Below are 15,613 nucleotides of genomic sequence, written 5' to 3' on the forward strand. Positions count from 1 at the left end.
TTTTTGACAAAAAGTGTAGAAACTGAAATTGTTGAAAATGCGATTTTCTATAGTTTCATTTATTATAATTTTTTTCGTGCGGTCGATATTTTCCGAGTTATGAGGGGAAAATAGTGACAGTTGTAGCATAATTATTGAATTATTGAATTATCTCGTTAATTATTAGTTTTACAACAAATATATACCTATACAAAAATGAAGAGAATTAAATTTTTGTATAATTTTGATGCCGTACATTTTTTTGATAAAATCAATATTTAAGGTAGTACGTATGTGGTAAAGGTGCGAGCGTAAGACCTGATTGATTTTGTAGCAATTGTTTTTGTTCAATATCTCCGCCATTTTCAACTTTCGTCAAAAAGTGTAAGAACTGAAATTGTTGCAATTACGATTTACTACAATTTTTCGAGAGAACCAGTGGCGGGTCTACAAGGGGGGAAATGGGAAAATTCCCCACAACAGGGTCCAAAATTTAAAAAAAATTGTTGAAACATCACGATATATTAGCTGACATAAAACTTAAAATATCGACAGACAAATTCAACCAATAAAACCCGCTAGTTAATAAAATTAAGTGAACTTAATGCATATAATATCTTTTTATGTCTTATATACTTAGTTTGGTTGATGTTTCATTGGAAGTTTCAAAAATTGTATAAAATATAATTCTCTTTATTTTTGTTTATGGACGTAAAATTGATAATACATGAGACAGTTCAATAATTATCCTTCCCCTCCGCTTCCATTATTTTCCCCCTTAACTCGGAGAATATTGATCGTATAAAAAAAATTGTGCCAAAGAAATTGTAGGAAATTGCATTTCCAACAATTTTTTTTCCCACCATTTAGGTTGAAAAGTTGAAAATGGCGGAGATATTAAGCAACAACAGTTCTCATTTAAAATCAATATGGCGGCTAATGCAACCGCGGAATTCAGTCGAGATTTTAAATTTACACTACTATTGATCTCTGCTAAAGGATAGAATTATAAAATTTGGGGCAGCTCGGAAACAAAATTCAATTCAATAATTATGCTTCCCCCACCACTTTTTAATATTTTCCCGTGTAACTCGGAAAATATTAACTGCATGAAAAAAATTGTTAAAAAGAAATTGTAGGAAATTTTATTTTGAACAATTTTAGTTGAAAATGGCGTAGATATTGAACAAAAACAATTGCTATAAAATCAATCCGGTCTTACGCTCGCGCCATTACCGCATACGTACTACCTTAAATATTAATTTTAGCAAAAAAATGAAAGAGATTAAAATTGTGTAGAGTTTAATTTTCTTCATTTTTGTATAGGTACATATTTGTTGTAAAACTAATAATAAACGGGATAATTCAATAATTATGCTCCAACTCTCACTATTTTCCCCTCATAACTCGAAAAATATCGACCGCACAAAAAAATTATACTTACCTAATGAAATTATATAAAATCGCATTTTCAACAATTTCAGTTTCTACACTTTTTGTCAAAAAATTGAAAATGGCGGAGATACTGAGCAAAAACGGTTTTCGTTTAAAATCAAGATGGCGGTTAACGCAACAGTGGAATTCAGTCGAGATTTTAAATTTATACTAATACTGACCCTCCCTAAAGATTAGAAAAATAAAATTTGGGGCAGCTCCTAATGCAAGGTTAGGCCTGTTATTCGTCTAACCCGACTGGACTATTTCTATTTTAATCCATTTTAAATCTAAATAATACAATGACATTTATATTTAATTTATATGTCAAGTATTTATCTCAATATATTAAATCAAATAATGGTCTAGTAACTAGGATTCCACCCAGGAGGTTCGGGTTCGGTTTCTGGCATCGGGCATCTTTTTTGTTTTTAAAATTGATATTTTGATTTAAAAAATAATTAATTTTGATTTTGTCCATGATGTGAGTATGACTGCATTAGTAAAGGACCTGTCTAACTTAAACGTTTATTCTATTCTATTTTATTCTTTCCATTCAAGGGCAGGTAAAAACAAATAAACTCTTAAGGGATGAAAAGGGGAGCTATGGGGACTCAAGATAAATGTGTATAAGAATGAATACTTATGTATTGGATCGGAGGTAGGTTGCAGATTTGAATTTAAGTTAAGAAGAGAGAATTAAGCGTTTTAAGATTTTTAAGTATTTATAAGTCAATAATAAGCCTAGAAGTTACTTGTATGAAAGATATAGAAATGAAAATAGCATGGGGAAAAGCCACGAGCTACGAATCTATTATCTATTCTATGGATTGATATGGAACACAACACTCTAAACAAGGAAAACAGAAAAGGATCCTTTAGAGCATAGTGCTGAATATTACTCTATATGGAACGGAAGTATGGCCAATGACAACAACAATACGAAATGGAATACACACCGTTGAGTTGGACTTTATGAGAAGATGTCTACAAATTACTAGAAAGGATAGAATAAGAACAAAGGACATATGGAAGAGAATGGAAGTAGAAGGCTTAATTACAAAAGTGTTGGAAAACAGAGCTCTTCAGTGCTACGGGCATGTACAAAGAATGCCAGAGCACAGGTGGCCAAAAAAATATTGGACTGGAATCCGTCGGAAAGACGAAGAGGAAGACCTACTATGAGATGGAAAACTTACATAGGCAGTGGCGGCTCGTACCACTTTAAGAAGGTAGTGCCAGAATTCGGACAGCCGCCAAAATTTTTAGTGACGGATTTACGATATTGTCAAAAAAGTCATAAAACCAAAATTAAAAAAAAATAGGCGCTGATACTTTTACCTTATGTATCTTATGTATATTTATCTGAGGTACAAGAAATTGTTCAAAATTTATCAAAACAGTTCCGTAAATTCATTAACAATAAAAAACTCTCAACTTACAACCATTATTTACTGCTAATATTACTTAGCTTGTATTACGATTTAGTCTCTATTTACAAAATTATAAAAATAATACTATTTCATTATTTACACACATGCACAAAGTTGTGTTAATACCACTTTTAAAGTTTACGATATATTCTTCTTGTTTTTTTTTGGTTGCAAAGTTTTCAATGACTTTATTATTAAAATTATCAATACCATTTACAAAATGATTTTCTGCAGATAACATACCTAAGTCGTTCTTCTTTCATTGCATTTTTAACTAATGTTCTAATTCGTTTTAACATCGATAAACAACGGTAATTAAAATGCTTAAAAGTTTAATAGTTTCTTCCAATGTGCTTTTTCAACCTTACTCATTTAATAAAACTCATAGCGGAATAGCCCCAGAGGTAATACTTAATTCGTCTCACTAATACAGTACTTAAAATTCAGTTTTAAACCGAGTTTTGTTTAAAAATTAAAATTTTCTCCATTTTCGTTAAAAAATGATTCGTGGAACCGACGTTTGTAAGCAGAAAACTTCTCCGACATAAATAAATTAGAAGCAACTACATGTCAGGAGACGGTAGACCTTTGAAAGATCTGTAAATTTAAATATTATGAATCTTTAAGTCGTTGTCTAATTCGGCGCTAAAATTGACCAGTTCTTTACATATGCTTCTATTTTGTGAATTTTTTTACGTCGTGACCTCTTTAAGCTAACTCGAAAGCTCCACAAAACCTTATATTTGTAAAGAAAAACCACCAAAAGTGTTTTTTAAGATACTTATCTGATTCATTTTTAATTAATAAATTAAGCTTAAGAAATAATCAAAATATTATTTATACTACACCCATGATCATGATGCACTAAAAGTTTAATAAAAATATTATAAATAAAAAACTTTAACAGAAAATAGACATAACAAAAGCGACAAGCCAGCACTTAAAGAAACTCAAAATAAATAGATACCCCTGTGCCTTGTGCCCGGCACGAGATTCTCATTTAAGGTATACTAAATAGTCCAATATAGCTCTTTCTCTGTCACTTATATAGGATGCTCGTAAAATCTTTCTCTTTTCAGCCGTGCCAGTACCAATTTTGGCTTAAGATTCCCCAGCCGAATAATCTCCGCTGTAGGTGACAGCGATTGTACTACGCGCACAGTTGCCAGATTTTATATAATTTATGAAGATAAAAAGAAATATACACAAAAAACTAACAGGCATTAAAATATTTTAAAAATAAAAAATATGCTTCTGCATAGTTAGGAAGGTAGTGCCATGGCTCTACGGCACTACCTCACGGGCCACCACTGTACATAGGAAATGCTATAATAGATAGAAATATCAGATATAGCGACTGGGAGAATATAGTTATGTCGAGGACGAAAATGGCGAAAGATGAAAGGGTGGCACGGAGCCCTAACACATATTATAGATTATTTTTCAACTTACCTTTGTACATCTTTATAAATCCTGCATCCTTGGATTTAAAAGAATTAGCTTTGATACCAAACATGCATCTGGCAATAACTTCTATAAAATATTTACCAGACAAATCACTGACATCGATAATTTCAGGAGAATCAGCAATATATCGGTCCAGTTCCTCGCCTATGTCACTTATGAATGGAAACATGCCCTTTAGTTTTGAAGGTGAAAAACAAGGAGTGAACTTAGTTCTGTTTTCTTTCCATTTTGGCATAGTTTGAAAAAACAAAAAGTTTTGAGTGAGTACGTTATGTTTAGGCATTACTATTGTTTTATCCAGAAACAGATGGGAATCTTTTACCAATATATCTCCGATTAATTCAGGAGAACGAAGTAATAACACTGGTTTGTCAAATACATATATTCCGACATACGGAGCATCAGTATAGTCGTATAATTGTTTTAAACTTTGCGCTATTGTTGATTTCATCTTAACTATATCATAAAAGTTGCCATAAAATGGCATAGGTTTGGGTCCATCTACTTTTAGCTTTTCCCAATAACCAAAATTTCTTGTCATGTATTTGTACAAAGCTATGAAGATTATTCCTATAAATATCATGAAATACAGTATCCAAGATAGTGTCTGCAACATCTGCAAAAAAAGTATGAATATAATTTTTTTACTTTTGAACTCGCCAGAAATACGAGAACTTTCAACAAATTTTCCGTAGACAATAAAAATAAAAATAATATCAAGAAATAATCAGAAACGTAGGGGACGTTGCCTAGGTAAGGAGAGAATCTTTTTTCAAATTCCCTTTGGTTTCTTAAACTAATCAGTATTTTCTGTGGAATGTTTGGGTGTGAACATCAAATTAACTAAATACAATCAACTTCTAAATTCCAGGTTGTACTCAAAAAAAAAACTCCAAACACCAAATTTACTGAATAAATTAAAGAAAATGCCAAAGTTGTTAGATTGGTCAAAGTCAAAATTGGCCTAATCAACGTGTCACTAAACATAATAGGAGGTTTTATAATAGGAGGTGATTTCAATGCACATGTGGGCCAAGCCAAGGCAGGATACGAGGCAATACATGGGGGATTAGGCTTTTGAACTAGAGATGAAGCTGGAGATGACATGCTTAAATTAGCAAGAGCATTGGATATGGCGATTTTTAACACATTCTTTAAAAAGAGAGAAACTCAACTAATTACCTACAGAAGTGGACAACATCAATCCCAAATAGACTACTTCATGATAAGGAAAGAAGACATACGTGAATGCAAGGACTGCAAGGTAATAGTTAGTGAGACAGTAAGCCAACAACATAAACTGCTTGTTCTGGACATCGAAGTAAAAAGCGTATCGAAGAGGACCACAAAAAATCAAGTGGTGGCTGCTAAAAGATGAGAAAGAAGGTCTAGTCAGGAGAAGAATAATAGAAAAAATATGTTGGAACATGAAAGAAAGCCCTAATACAATTTGAAGAAAAATGGCCAGTAGTATTAGAGAGACTACTATTGAAATACTTGGGAAAACGTCAGAAAAAAAGTTTGAGGATAAAGAGACTGGGTGGTGGTCAAACGAAGTACAAGGAAAAATAAAAGAGAAGAGAAAATTATATAAAAAGTGGCAAGAAACCAGATCCGACACAGATCTTCAAAACTATATGGTGGCGAAAAAGGAAGCGAAAGTAGCAGTAGCAAAAGCCAAAGCAGAAGTGTATTCAAACGACCAACTTGATACCAGGGAAGGCGAAACGAAGATATATAAAATAGCCAAACAGAGAGCAAAGAAAACAAAAGATTTTAATCAGATTAGATGTATCCGAGATGAAAATAATAAAATACTAGTTCACGAAAGGGATGTCAAAAAGAGATGGAGAAAGTACTTTGGCAGCTTATTAAATGAAGAATTTGACAAACAGTCTGTAGAGTGTAGAGTCAACGGAGACAGTAGCCGCAATGGTCACCAAAATAACAAACGAGGAAGTGGCTCAAGCGCTTCAAAAAATAAAGAAAGGAAAAGCGGCAGTACCAGATGATATTCCTGGGGAAGTATGGAGAGCATTGGGAGATACAGGAACAAGGTGGCTAGCAGGTTTATTTAATAGAATTATGGAAGTTGGACAAATCCCAGACGAATGGAGAAGCAGTATTACTGGTACCTGTTTACAAAAACAAGGGAGATATACAACAATGTACAAACTACAGGGCTATAAAACTGCTTAGCCACACCATGAAAATATGAGAAAGAGTAATTGATAGACGGATACGTGAAGAGACCGAAATATCCGAGAATCAATTTAGCTTTATGCAGGCAGATCAACAACACATGCAATTTTCATTATAAGGCAGTTGATGGAAAAATACAGGAGTAAAGAAACAAACGCTCATATGGTATTCATTGATTTTGAGAAAGCATATGATAGAGTTCCTCGAGAGCTTCTGTGGGTGGCACTCAATAAAAAAAGGAGTCCCTGGATAATATGTAAAGATTGTGAGGGATATGTATGAGGGAGTAACGACTAGTGTTAGGACAGGTGTGGGAGAGACTGATAAATTTCATGTGAAAGTAGGATTGCACTAGTGATGAGCAAAACAAGAACAAGACCAAGACCAGGCTAGTCTTGGTCTTGGTCTTGTTCTTGCAAGCTTGGTCTTGGTCTTGGTCTTGCAGCTAAAAGGCAGTCTTGGTCTTGGTCTTGGTCTTGCACTAGCCGGTCTTGTTCTTGGTCTTGGTCTTGCTGCAAGAGTCTTGCTGGTCTTGCTTTTTTGGTAGTAATAATTTGAACCAAACAATTTCGAATAAAATGTACATTGAAATAAATAAAGATGTGAAGAATGAAACTATATTTTTTGCTTTAAAATTTTAACAGAATGTAGAATGTAGTTTTAAACGGATACCAATTTTAACATTATACATTCACCTAATGACCTAATTATTTCATTAAAAAGTATGTTTCAAATATAAAGGTTTATTTTCAAATTTCAATTTTAAGTTGAATTGAGACACAACCTGCTTTTTATACATTCAATAGCATATGATATAAAAGAAAAAGTTATTAGTTACATTTTATTTTATTTGGCAAAAAAATTTATTTACAAGGCAAAAGCAAAACTGTGTTTTTTTATGTGGACAAAAAATTAAAAAAAACCCTTCAATTTTAACCAGATGTAAAATTCCTTTTGAAATGATGTATCGAACGTGAACACTGATTTCTCATTAAAAAAAATTATAAAAAAAATTATTTTCAGTTCATATGAACGTTTAACCCATAAAGTAACCCCTCTGTGGCGCAGTGGTAAGAGCGCCTACATTTGGATGGAAAGTCCGAATGGTGGTGAGTTCGAATCTCACCAGGGTCAGGAATTTTTTCATTTATTATAAATTAGTGGATGAAGATAGTTTCTATCCTTGTGTGATCGGTACTCACCGGAGGGACCGCAGACGTTCCGATACAATTAGCGTCTCTTTGCAAAAACAATGACGACTTTGCTAAGTAACAAGACATTTACTCAACATATACACTACACATGACGCTAATACTCATGTTGTGACTGGCTGAATGACATAAAGTCCATGCCATTAAAAAAAACCTATAAAGTTTGTACACATACTTAGTAAACATTCTGCATATACAGGGTGGCTGTATAGTGTGACAAAGCTCGATGTTTCGGAAACTGTTCATAATAGAGAATAACTGAAAATAGAAAAATTAAACAAAATCATTTTCCGAAGAATCCAGTATCACTCAAAAAAATTTCATTATTTTTAGCTTTTAAGTTCCAATTAGAAACAAATATGGCGGAAAATCTATTATACTGGAAACTGTTGAACTGTCATAGGAATAATTTTATTTCTGTTTCTACATATACCTACGGTTTTTTAAATGTCATTTTTGGGTAGTACCATTGATTATAGTATTGGAGTATAGTATACCCTCCAATACTATAATCAATGGTTTGTCGAAATTGCAGGCTGCTCTGCTCTTTCACCCTTTTTGAAGTGGACGGTACATCCTGAGCAACATCTGTTTCGGTTTCAGAACTTTCACTTTGAACATAACTTTCGCTATCACTAATATATGGCGATAATTCCGGATCACTCATCTTTTTTCACTTTTGAGTTTACTCGTATTTGCGACTACTTCTTAAAAGCTCAAAACTAAAGACTGTTGTAGGTAAATGGGTCTAAGAAATGCAAGAGATTAAAGTATATTGTTATAACGGTAATGTTTATCAGTAGGAAAAATCTGCATTTACAACCCTTTAAACAATGTTGCAATTACCGGCCTTCGGTTGTGTCATGTCTTGTGTTTTGCATTCTGTCGATACCTGCCGCCGCCTACCTTCAGACCACGTCTTGAGTCTGGATTATTGTTTATGGCCCCTGTATTTTACTAAAATGTTAAAGAAAAAGAGCTTAGGTGTCACAATGGTCGGAGACCTTCAATTCACGGATTTTACGAAAAGGGATTAACAGTTTATAGTTTTAACAGATAATGATCTGCTCCTTTCACTCGAACACTGTAGTATTTATCCTACGAGGGTCAAATTTAAGAACATAAGAAATTAATTTTTTTTAAGAAAACACAAAAATCATATATTTTTTTACTCTATTTAATATAATTAACTTTTTTTATAAACTAACTAAAACATACTTTTTTTTTAATAAATACGTACATATTTACCATACCTATTTATAGACCTAATACTATAACATAATAACTAAGCCTAATGGGGAGTTATAAACGCTTAATTCTGTAATTTGTTATCTTGCAGTTCTTTAATTTTATTTAAACTACATTGCTCTCGTAGCACGAGATATTCGCACTTTTTATTATCACATATTTTTGGATTGAATACCCATTATGACATTTAAAACGTTAAAAATATTCGGATGTGGGTAGTAAAAACTAGAATTTAAAACACACTGAAATGATTCGCATGCATTTCAAGTGAGGCACATACTATTTGTACTACTGGCCCTTTCTGGGGAAAACCTACATTCTTCCAAATAGTTTTCAACTATGAGATCAGTAAAATTCTTTACGCGTTTGTCATCCGGGATTTTCACAAATAATTCAACTTCCAACTTTCGTTGATTGTAAAAAATTAATCCAAAAAATAATTTTAAAAATTTCCCAGTATCGAAATTTTTGTCATTATATTCAGAAACTGAACCTAAGCTTTGGATTTTGCGATATCAAGCTTGACACATTACAGTCGACAACCAACCAGTTATTTTTTATTCAGGGCACAATGCTTTCACAGCATTGTGAATCCCTTTTCAAAATCTATTATGATATTTTTTGTATTAATTTTAAATTTAACGACCTACACTTTTCCTCCATTATGCGAAAAGAATTGAAATAAGTGTCAGTATTTTTATTAGACCAAAAAGCGAAAACTACTGGTAGGTACATAAAAGCCGTTTTTAATTGCATTTTTTTTAAATGGATTACGCTATATATAATTACATTTTTCTGTCTTACAAGTAATTTCAATTGTCCTTGAACTGTCGCCGTTTGAAAACTTGCCTTCTGGACACTTTGAAGGTTGAGAAAATGCAAACCGTTTGACTTAATCAAAACGACTTAAAAATATAACCAAAATATTATGTATTTTAAAAATTCGATATTGTTTAAGGTTTATTACAATGTCAGTATATATTATTGAACTAAAAAAATAAAGTTAAGTAAATAATAAAAAACCAATTTTTCTCAAAAAAGTGCAAGAGTCTTGCAGGTTGGTCTTGGTCTTGCGCAGTCTTGCAAGGTTCGGTCTTGGTCTTGGTCTTGTTCTTGCAAGCTTGGTCTTGGTCTTGGTCTTGCAACCAAAAGGCGGTCTTGGTCTTGGTCTTGCTGCAAGACCAAGACCAAGACCGCAAGACCAAGACCAGTCTCGCTCATCACTAGATTGCACCAAGGCTCTGTGCTTAGTCCGTATTTATTCTGATTAGTTTTGGACCAGATAACAGCGAAACTACAGGGTAACATTCCATGGTGCTTAATGTATGGTGATGATGTCGTGTTAGTAGCAAATAGTGAAAGAGACTTAGAACAAAAACTGGAACAGTGGAGGCAAGCTCTGGAGGAAAAAGGTTTAAAACTTAGTAGGACAAAAACAGAGTATTTGGAATGTTCATTTAACGATGGAGTTACAACAAATAAAATGGTACCTTTGGATGGTGAACTGATTGTAAAAAGCAACAGTTTTAAGTACCTGGGATCGGTATTACAGAGTAATGGAGAACTAGATGGAGAAGCATGCAGTAGAATTAGGGCTGGATGGATGAAGTGGAAAGAAGCGAGTGGTGTGTGGTGTGACAGAAAAATTCCAATGAAGCTGAAGGAAAAAGCCATATAGAACAGCCATAAGACCGGCTATGATGTACGGAACTGAATGTTGGGCAGTGAAGAAGAAAGAGGAACAACGAATGCATGTGGCGGAAATGAGAATGCTTAGATGGATGAGTGGAGTGACAAAGAAGGATAAAATTAGAAATGAGTATATTAGGGGAAGTCTAGGTGTGGCACCAATTTATGCCAAAATGAGAGAGCATAGGTTAAAATGGTTTGGTCATGATCAACGTCGAGACGTTAATCACCCAATACGAAGAGTAGCTGAAGTGCAGATTCCTGGAAGGAGTAGGAGAGGAGGACCAAAGAAGACCTGGGGGGAGACGATAAGGCAGGACATGTTGGTAAAGGGGATTGACATTGATATGACCCAAGATATAATTGTGTGGAGAAATGCAATTAGGGAAGCCGACCCCGCATAGGGATAGGTCAAAGAGAATGATGATGATGATGACTAAACATAAAAGAGGCTGCAACGTAAGAAAATACTGTTCTGCCTTAGTGGACCAAATAATGTAAAAATCTTAGAACATGTTGACAATTCTAAAAACCGGCTCTTCCTTGAGATGATACACATTAACAAAACACATTAACAAAACAAAACTGAATCTATTAATATGTAAATGTAAAACTGACACCAACCATTGGAATAATATCTACGGCAACATTCTAAGTAACACATGCCATGATAGAACATTTCATAATATTTAGAAACAAACCCATTACTTACCTAACGTTATACACTAACTTATTCGTACCATCGATTACATTTTATTAATCAATTTAACATGCTCCTGGTCTTTTCTCATTTCTCTAACCTTAATTAATATTCAATTAATTATTGTAATTTAAAATTTCGGTAATAATTGGTCTTTTCAGTCTTTTGTTTACTTTAACCGAGTCACTGAAAATCGTTCAATATCATTATGCTAAATTGAAATATACAGTGATGAGCGCGCTAATAACAGGCAAAATAGCTCAAAAGATGGAAAACAATACATTGCGAAACAAAAAGAGATGACACTAGTGGAGGTGGAAATTATCGTTATATACGTCTAAAATAACATTAAATTACATAGTTTCCCACCTTTAGACGTATCAGAGGAGTATGACAACTGTCAATGTGACAGTAGAATTTTATAAAATACTCCTGTCACAGACGTCTAAAGGTGGGAAACTATGTAATTTAATGTTAATTAATAGATACATTTATAAGGATAATTTCCACCTCCACTAGTTTCATCTCTTTTTGTTTCGCAATGTATTATGTTTTCCATCTTTTGAACTATTTTGCCGGTTATTAGCGTGCTCATCATCTCCCAAATATATCAAAATAAAAAGATATTAATAATTCTAATAAATTTGCCGTTTTCTCCTGAAGAAGTTTCAAAATCGCGAAGACATATTGAGATATAGAACAAAAATAATAGACATTCTTTACTGCTGATCGAATTACTGATATTATAAACCACTATTTCACTGTTGAAAATAATTTGAACAAATATAGGTATATGTATTATAATTTAAAACAATTATTGTTACAATATTATCTAACTCCAACACCACCATTTGGCTGATTAGATAAACGAAGGGTCTTAAATAGTAAATATAGCTAAACATGAAATTAAAAAAAATACTAACTTTTAACAACACAAATACACACAAGTATAAGGAAAAACTAATTTCAAATAAGCTGGTATAGAATATTCTATCAAAATATTATTCAAGGGCAACTACTTCCTATTCTATAAAAATGTAATCTTATTATTATAAATTGACCAACATTTTAATTAGCAATGTGTTGTAGCATATAGACCTGGATCAAGCGTACCAAAAAAAGTTGATTAATAGCAAGCTGAAAATTTGATCTTAACTTACCGGTGTCTAGTCGGACAAACTTAGATGTATGGGAACACTGGAACAGGGGAAGTTTTAATTGCGGAACAGGTTAAAAAATTAGAACGTCAGATTACGAAAATTTTCCATGTATTTTGTCGGACAGAACATCCAATTAATTTGTTACCCTTTCGTTAAACTGTCATGTAAAAATCAGACTGCTATTACTAACCAACATGATTCCTGTCATTAGACATGTTCTTCGTGGTCCACTCATTAAAATGTAACATCAGTCTGATTTTTACATGAGAGTTTATTTAAATGGTAACAAATCAATTGGAAGTTCTGTCCGACAAAATACATGGAACGTTTTCGTACTTTGACGTTCCAAATTTTTACCCTGTTCCACAATTAAAACTTTCCCTGTTCCAGTGTTTCTATCCATCAAAGTTTTGTCCGACTAGACACCCTTAAGCTATTAACAAATTTTCAGCTTGCTATTAATCAACTTTTTTTGGTACGCGGGATCCAGGTCTAATTTATTATTACGTCATTTTGTTTATATTTGAAATAGACGACCGGTTCTCTAAATAAGCAATATTTTATATAATACTAGCTGGCCGGGCAGACTTCGTACTGCCTCAGTAGATAAAAAAGCTAAACTTTTGTATACAATAAATTTAAAATAAACAAAAGCAATTCATAATTAATAAACAAAAAATGCTCGATGTGAATGAGGTTTTATTATTATTATCAATTAATTTACACATGTTGTTTGACGTAATATAGTTTAGTTTGAAGTAAAAAAAAATATTTGTAGTGTAAGAGTTATAATCTTAAAATTGTTTTTAATATATTTGAAATTATTAAATATATTTTTTTTTAATTTAATTAAATAAAATTAATTAAAATGAATTAAAATTAAATAAAAGTTTATAATTTGCTGCTTGTTCTTTTTGTGTGCTCAGAATTTTTCTCCTGCTTGCGGTTCGTCAGAAAAGTTCCGTTTAGAGATATTTTTTGCAAATTTCGAAAAATTAAAAAATCATATTTTGTCCAATTTGAGTATAAAAGTTAAAATATTGCACTTTTCTTTCATGAAATTTACCGCTAGTTCTACAGGTGTTAGTATGGTATAGTTAGACCCAAACCCAGACATCCAAAGTGAAAGTTATCCTCCAACACCAAATTGTTCTATATGGTCCACATAATGTTCAGAAAAAAGTCACACCATTTTGAACGTCGGGTTTGGGGGGGATAGGGGGGAGAAATCTGCAAAATCGTAGTTTTTTACGTTTTTCGTCAATATTTCTAAAACTAAGCGGTTTAGCCTGAACAACCTTCTACACAAAATTGTTCTACATTAAATTTGAAATAAAAAAGGTCCATGCATAACCCTTCTAAAATGAACGGTTCCAAAGTTACGCAGGTAGTATAGTATAATTGGTCCAAAAAAAGGCCTAACCCAGACATCTAAAGTAAAAGTTTTCCTTCGACATCAAATTGTTCTATATGGTCCACATATTGTTCAGTAAAAAGTTACACCATTTTGAGCGTCCGGTTTGGGGGGGAGATGGGGGAGAAGTCGGTAAATAAGTAGTTTTTTTACGTTTTTGTCAATATTTCTAAAACTATGCTTTAGCGAAGGAATGTTGTATAGAAAAATGTTCTACATAAAATTTAAAACAAAAAAGGTTCTATACGTAATTGTTATAAAATCAACGGTTCCAGAGTTACGTAGGGTGTAAAGTGGCGGTTTTCGATACTTTTTATATTAACCGATTTCTCCCCCCTCTCCCCCCCAAACCCGACACTCAAAATGGTGTGACTTTTTTCTGAACATTATGTGGATCATATAGAAAAATTTGGTGTTGGAGGATAACTTTCACTTTGGAAGTTTGGGTTTTTGGTATAGTTATATCATAAATATTGCCCAAAAAATATAAAAAGTATCGAAAACCTCGACATTTCACCCTCCGTAACTCTGGAACCGTTGATTTTATAATAATTATGTATACAACATTTTTTGTTTTAAATTTCATGTAGAACATTTTTGTATATAACATTGTTTACGCTAAAGCATAGTTTTAGAAATATTGACAAAAATCTTAAAAAACTACTAATTTACCGGCTTCTCTCCCATCTCCCTCCCAAACCGGACGCTCAAAACGGTGTAACTTTTTACTGAAAAATATGTGGACCATATAGAACATTTTAGTGTTGAAGGAAAACTTTTACTTTGGATGTTTGGGTTAGGCCTTTTTTTGAACCAGTTATACTATACTACCTCCGTAACTTTGGAACCATTCATTTTAGAAAGATTATGTATAGGGCCTTTTTTATTTCAAATTTAATGTAGAGCAATTTTTTATAGATGGTTGTTCATGCTAAACCGTATAGTTTTAGAAATATTGGCGAAAAACTTAAAAAACTACGAATTTACCAATTTCTCCCCCCTCTCCCCCCCAAACCCGACGCTCAAAATGGTGTGACTTTTTTCTGGACATTGTGTGGACCATATAGAACAATTTGGTGTTGAAGGATAACTTTCACTTTGGATGTCTGGGTTATGCCATCTTTTGGATCAACTATACTATATTATGTGCTCATAATTTTTATAAGGCTTATGATTCGTGAGAAAAAATTCTGTTTTAGGCCAGGAACCGAAGCTTTTCACCTCGCAATTTTTACAGAATGGATCAATTTGCCTAAAAATTTGAGAATAAGGTGTGGATAGTCTAAGGATCAAAATCTATATGATGCCGAAAGGCGCTTTTACCATGGGGGTGGTTGCCACACCATCTCGGAGGTGGAAATTTTTTATTATATTTTGACCACAAAAGTTGATAAAAACATTCATTCTAAGCAAAAAATGGTCTATGCATTTTTTTGATAAAATTAATAGTTTTCGATTTATTCGCTATCGAAAGTGTTAGTTTTATATCGAAAAAATCAATGTTTTTCGATACACTCATTTACGATTCACTCAATTTTTACCGTAGAAAATTTTTTAAACCATGTTCTTGGAAATTAAATATCCTACAATTTTATATCAAAATATTTTTTTTGTATCTCTGATGTTAATCTTTCTATTCTGAAGAAAATGGCATTTTTTACCAAACTATAAAAATT

The 15,613-nt window shown here is 32.7% G+C and overlaps 1 protein-coding gene across 2 annotated transcripts in view; it reads right to left on the minus strand.

Annotated features, from left to right (window-relative positions):
- LOC114329849 (cytochrome P450 6j1-like) overlaps positions 1–12,379 on the minus strand; it is a 31,216-nt gene extending 18,837 nt beyond the window's left edge. Inside the window, exons 1-2 of one of the 2 annotated variants that reach the window (XM_050655919.1) lie at positions 12,287–12,379; positions 4,299–4,929 (exon numbers count right to left, since the gene is read on the minus strand). In XM_050655919.1, coding sequence (XP_050511876.1) covers positions 4,299–4,929 — 631 coding nt within the window. In that variant the 5' untranslated portion in view covers positions 12,287–12,379. Of the gene's footprint in view, positions 1–4,298; positions 4,930–11,375; positions 11,530–12,286 lie in introns of those variants that run through there. The other variant, XM_050655918.1, reaches the window with a different exon arrangement.
- Positions 12,380–15,613: the final 3,234 nt, after the last annotated feature.

The sequence above is a fragment of the Diabrotica virgifera genome, chromosome 7 (genome assembly GCF_917563875.1).
Source record: "Diabrotica virgifera virgifera chromosome 7, PGI_DIABVI_V3a".
Lineage (NCBI taxonomy): Eukaryota > Metazoa > Arthropoda > Insecta > Coleoptera > Chrysomelidae > Diabrotica > Diabrotica virgifera.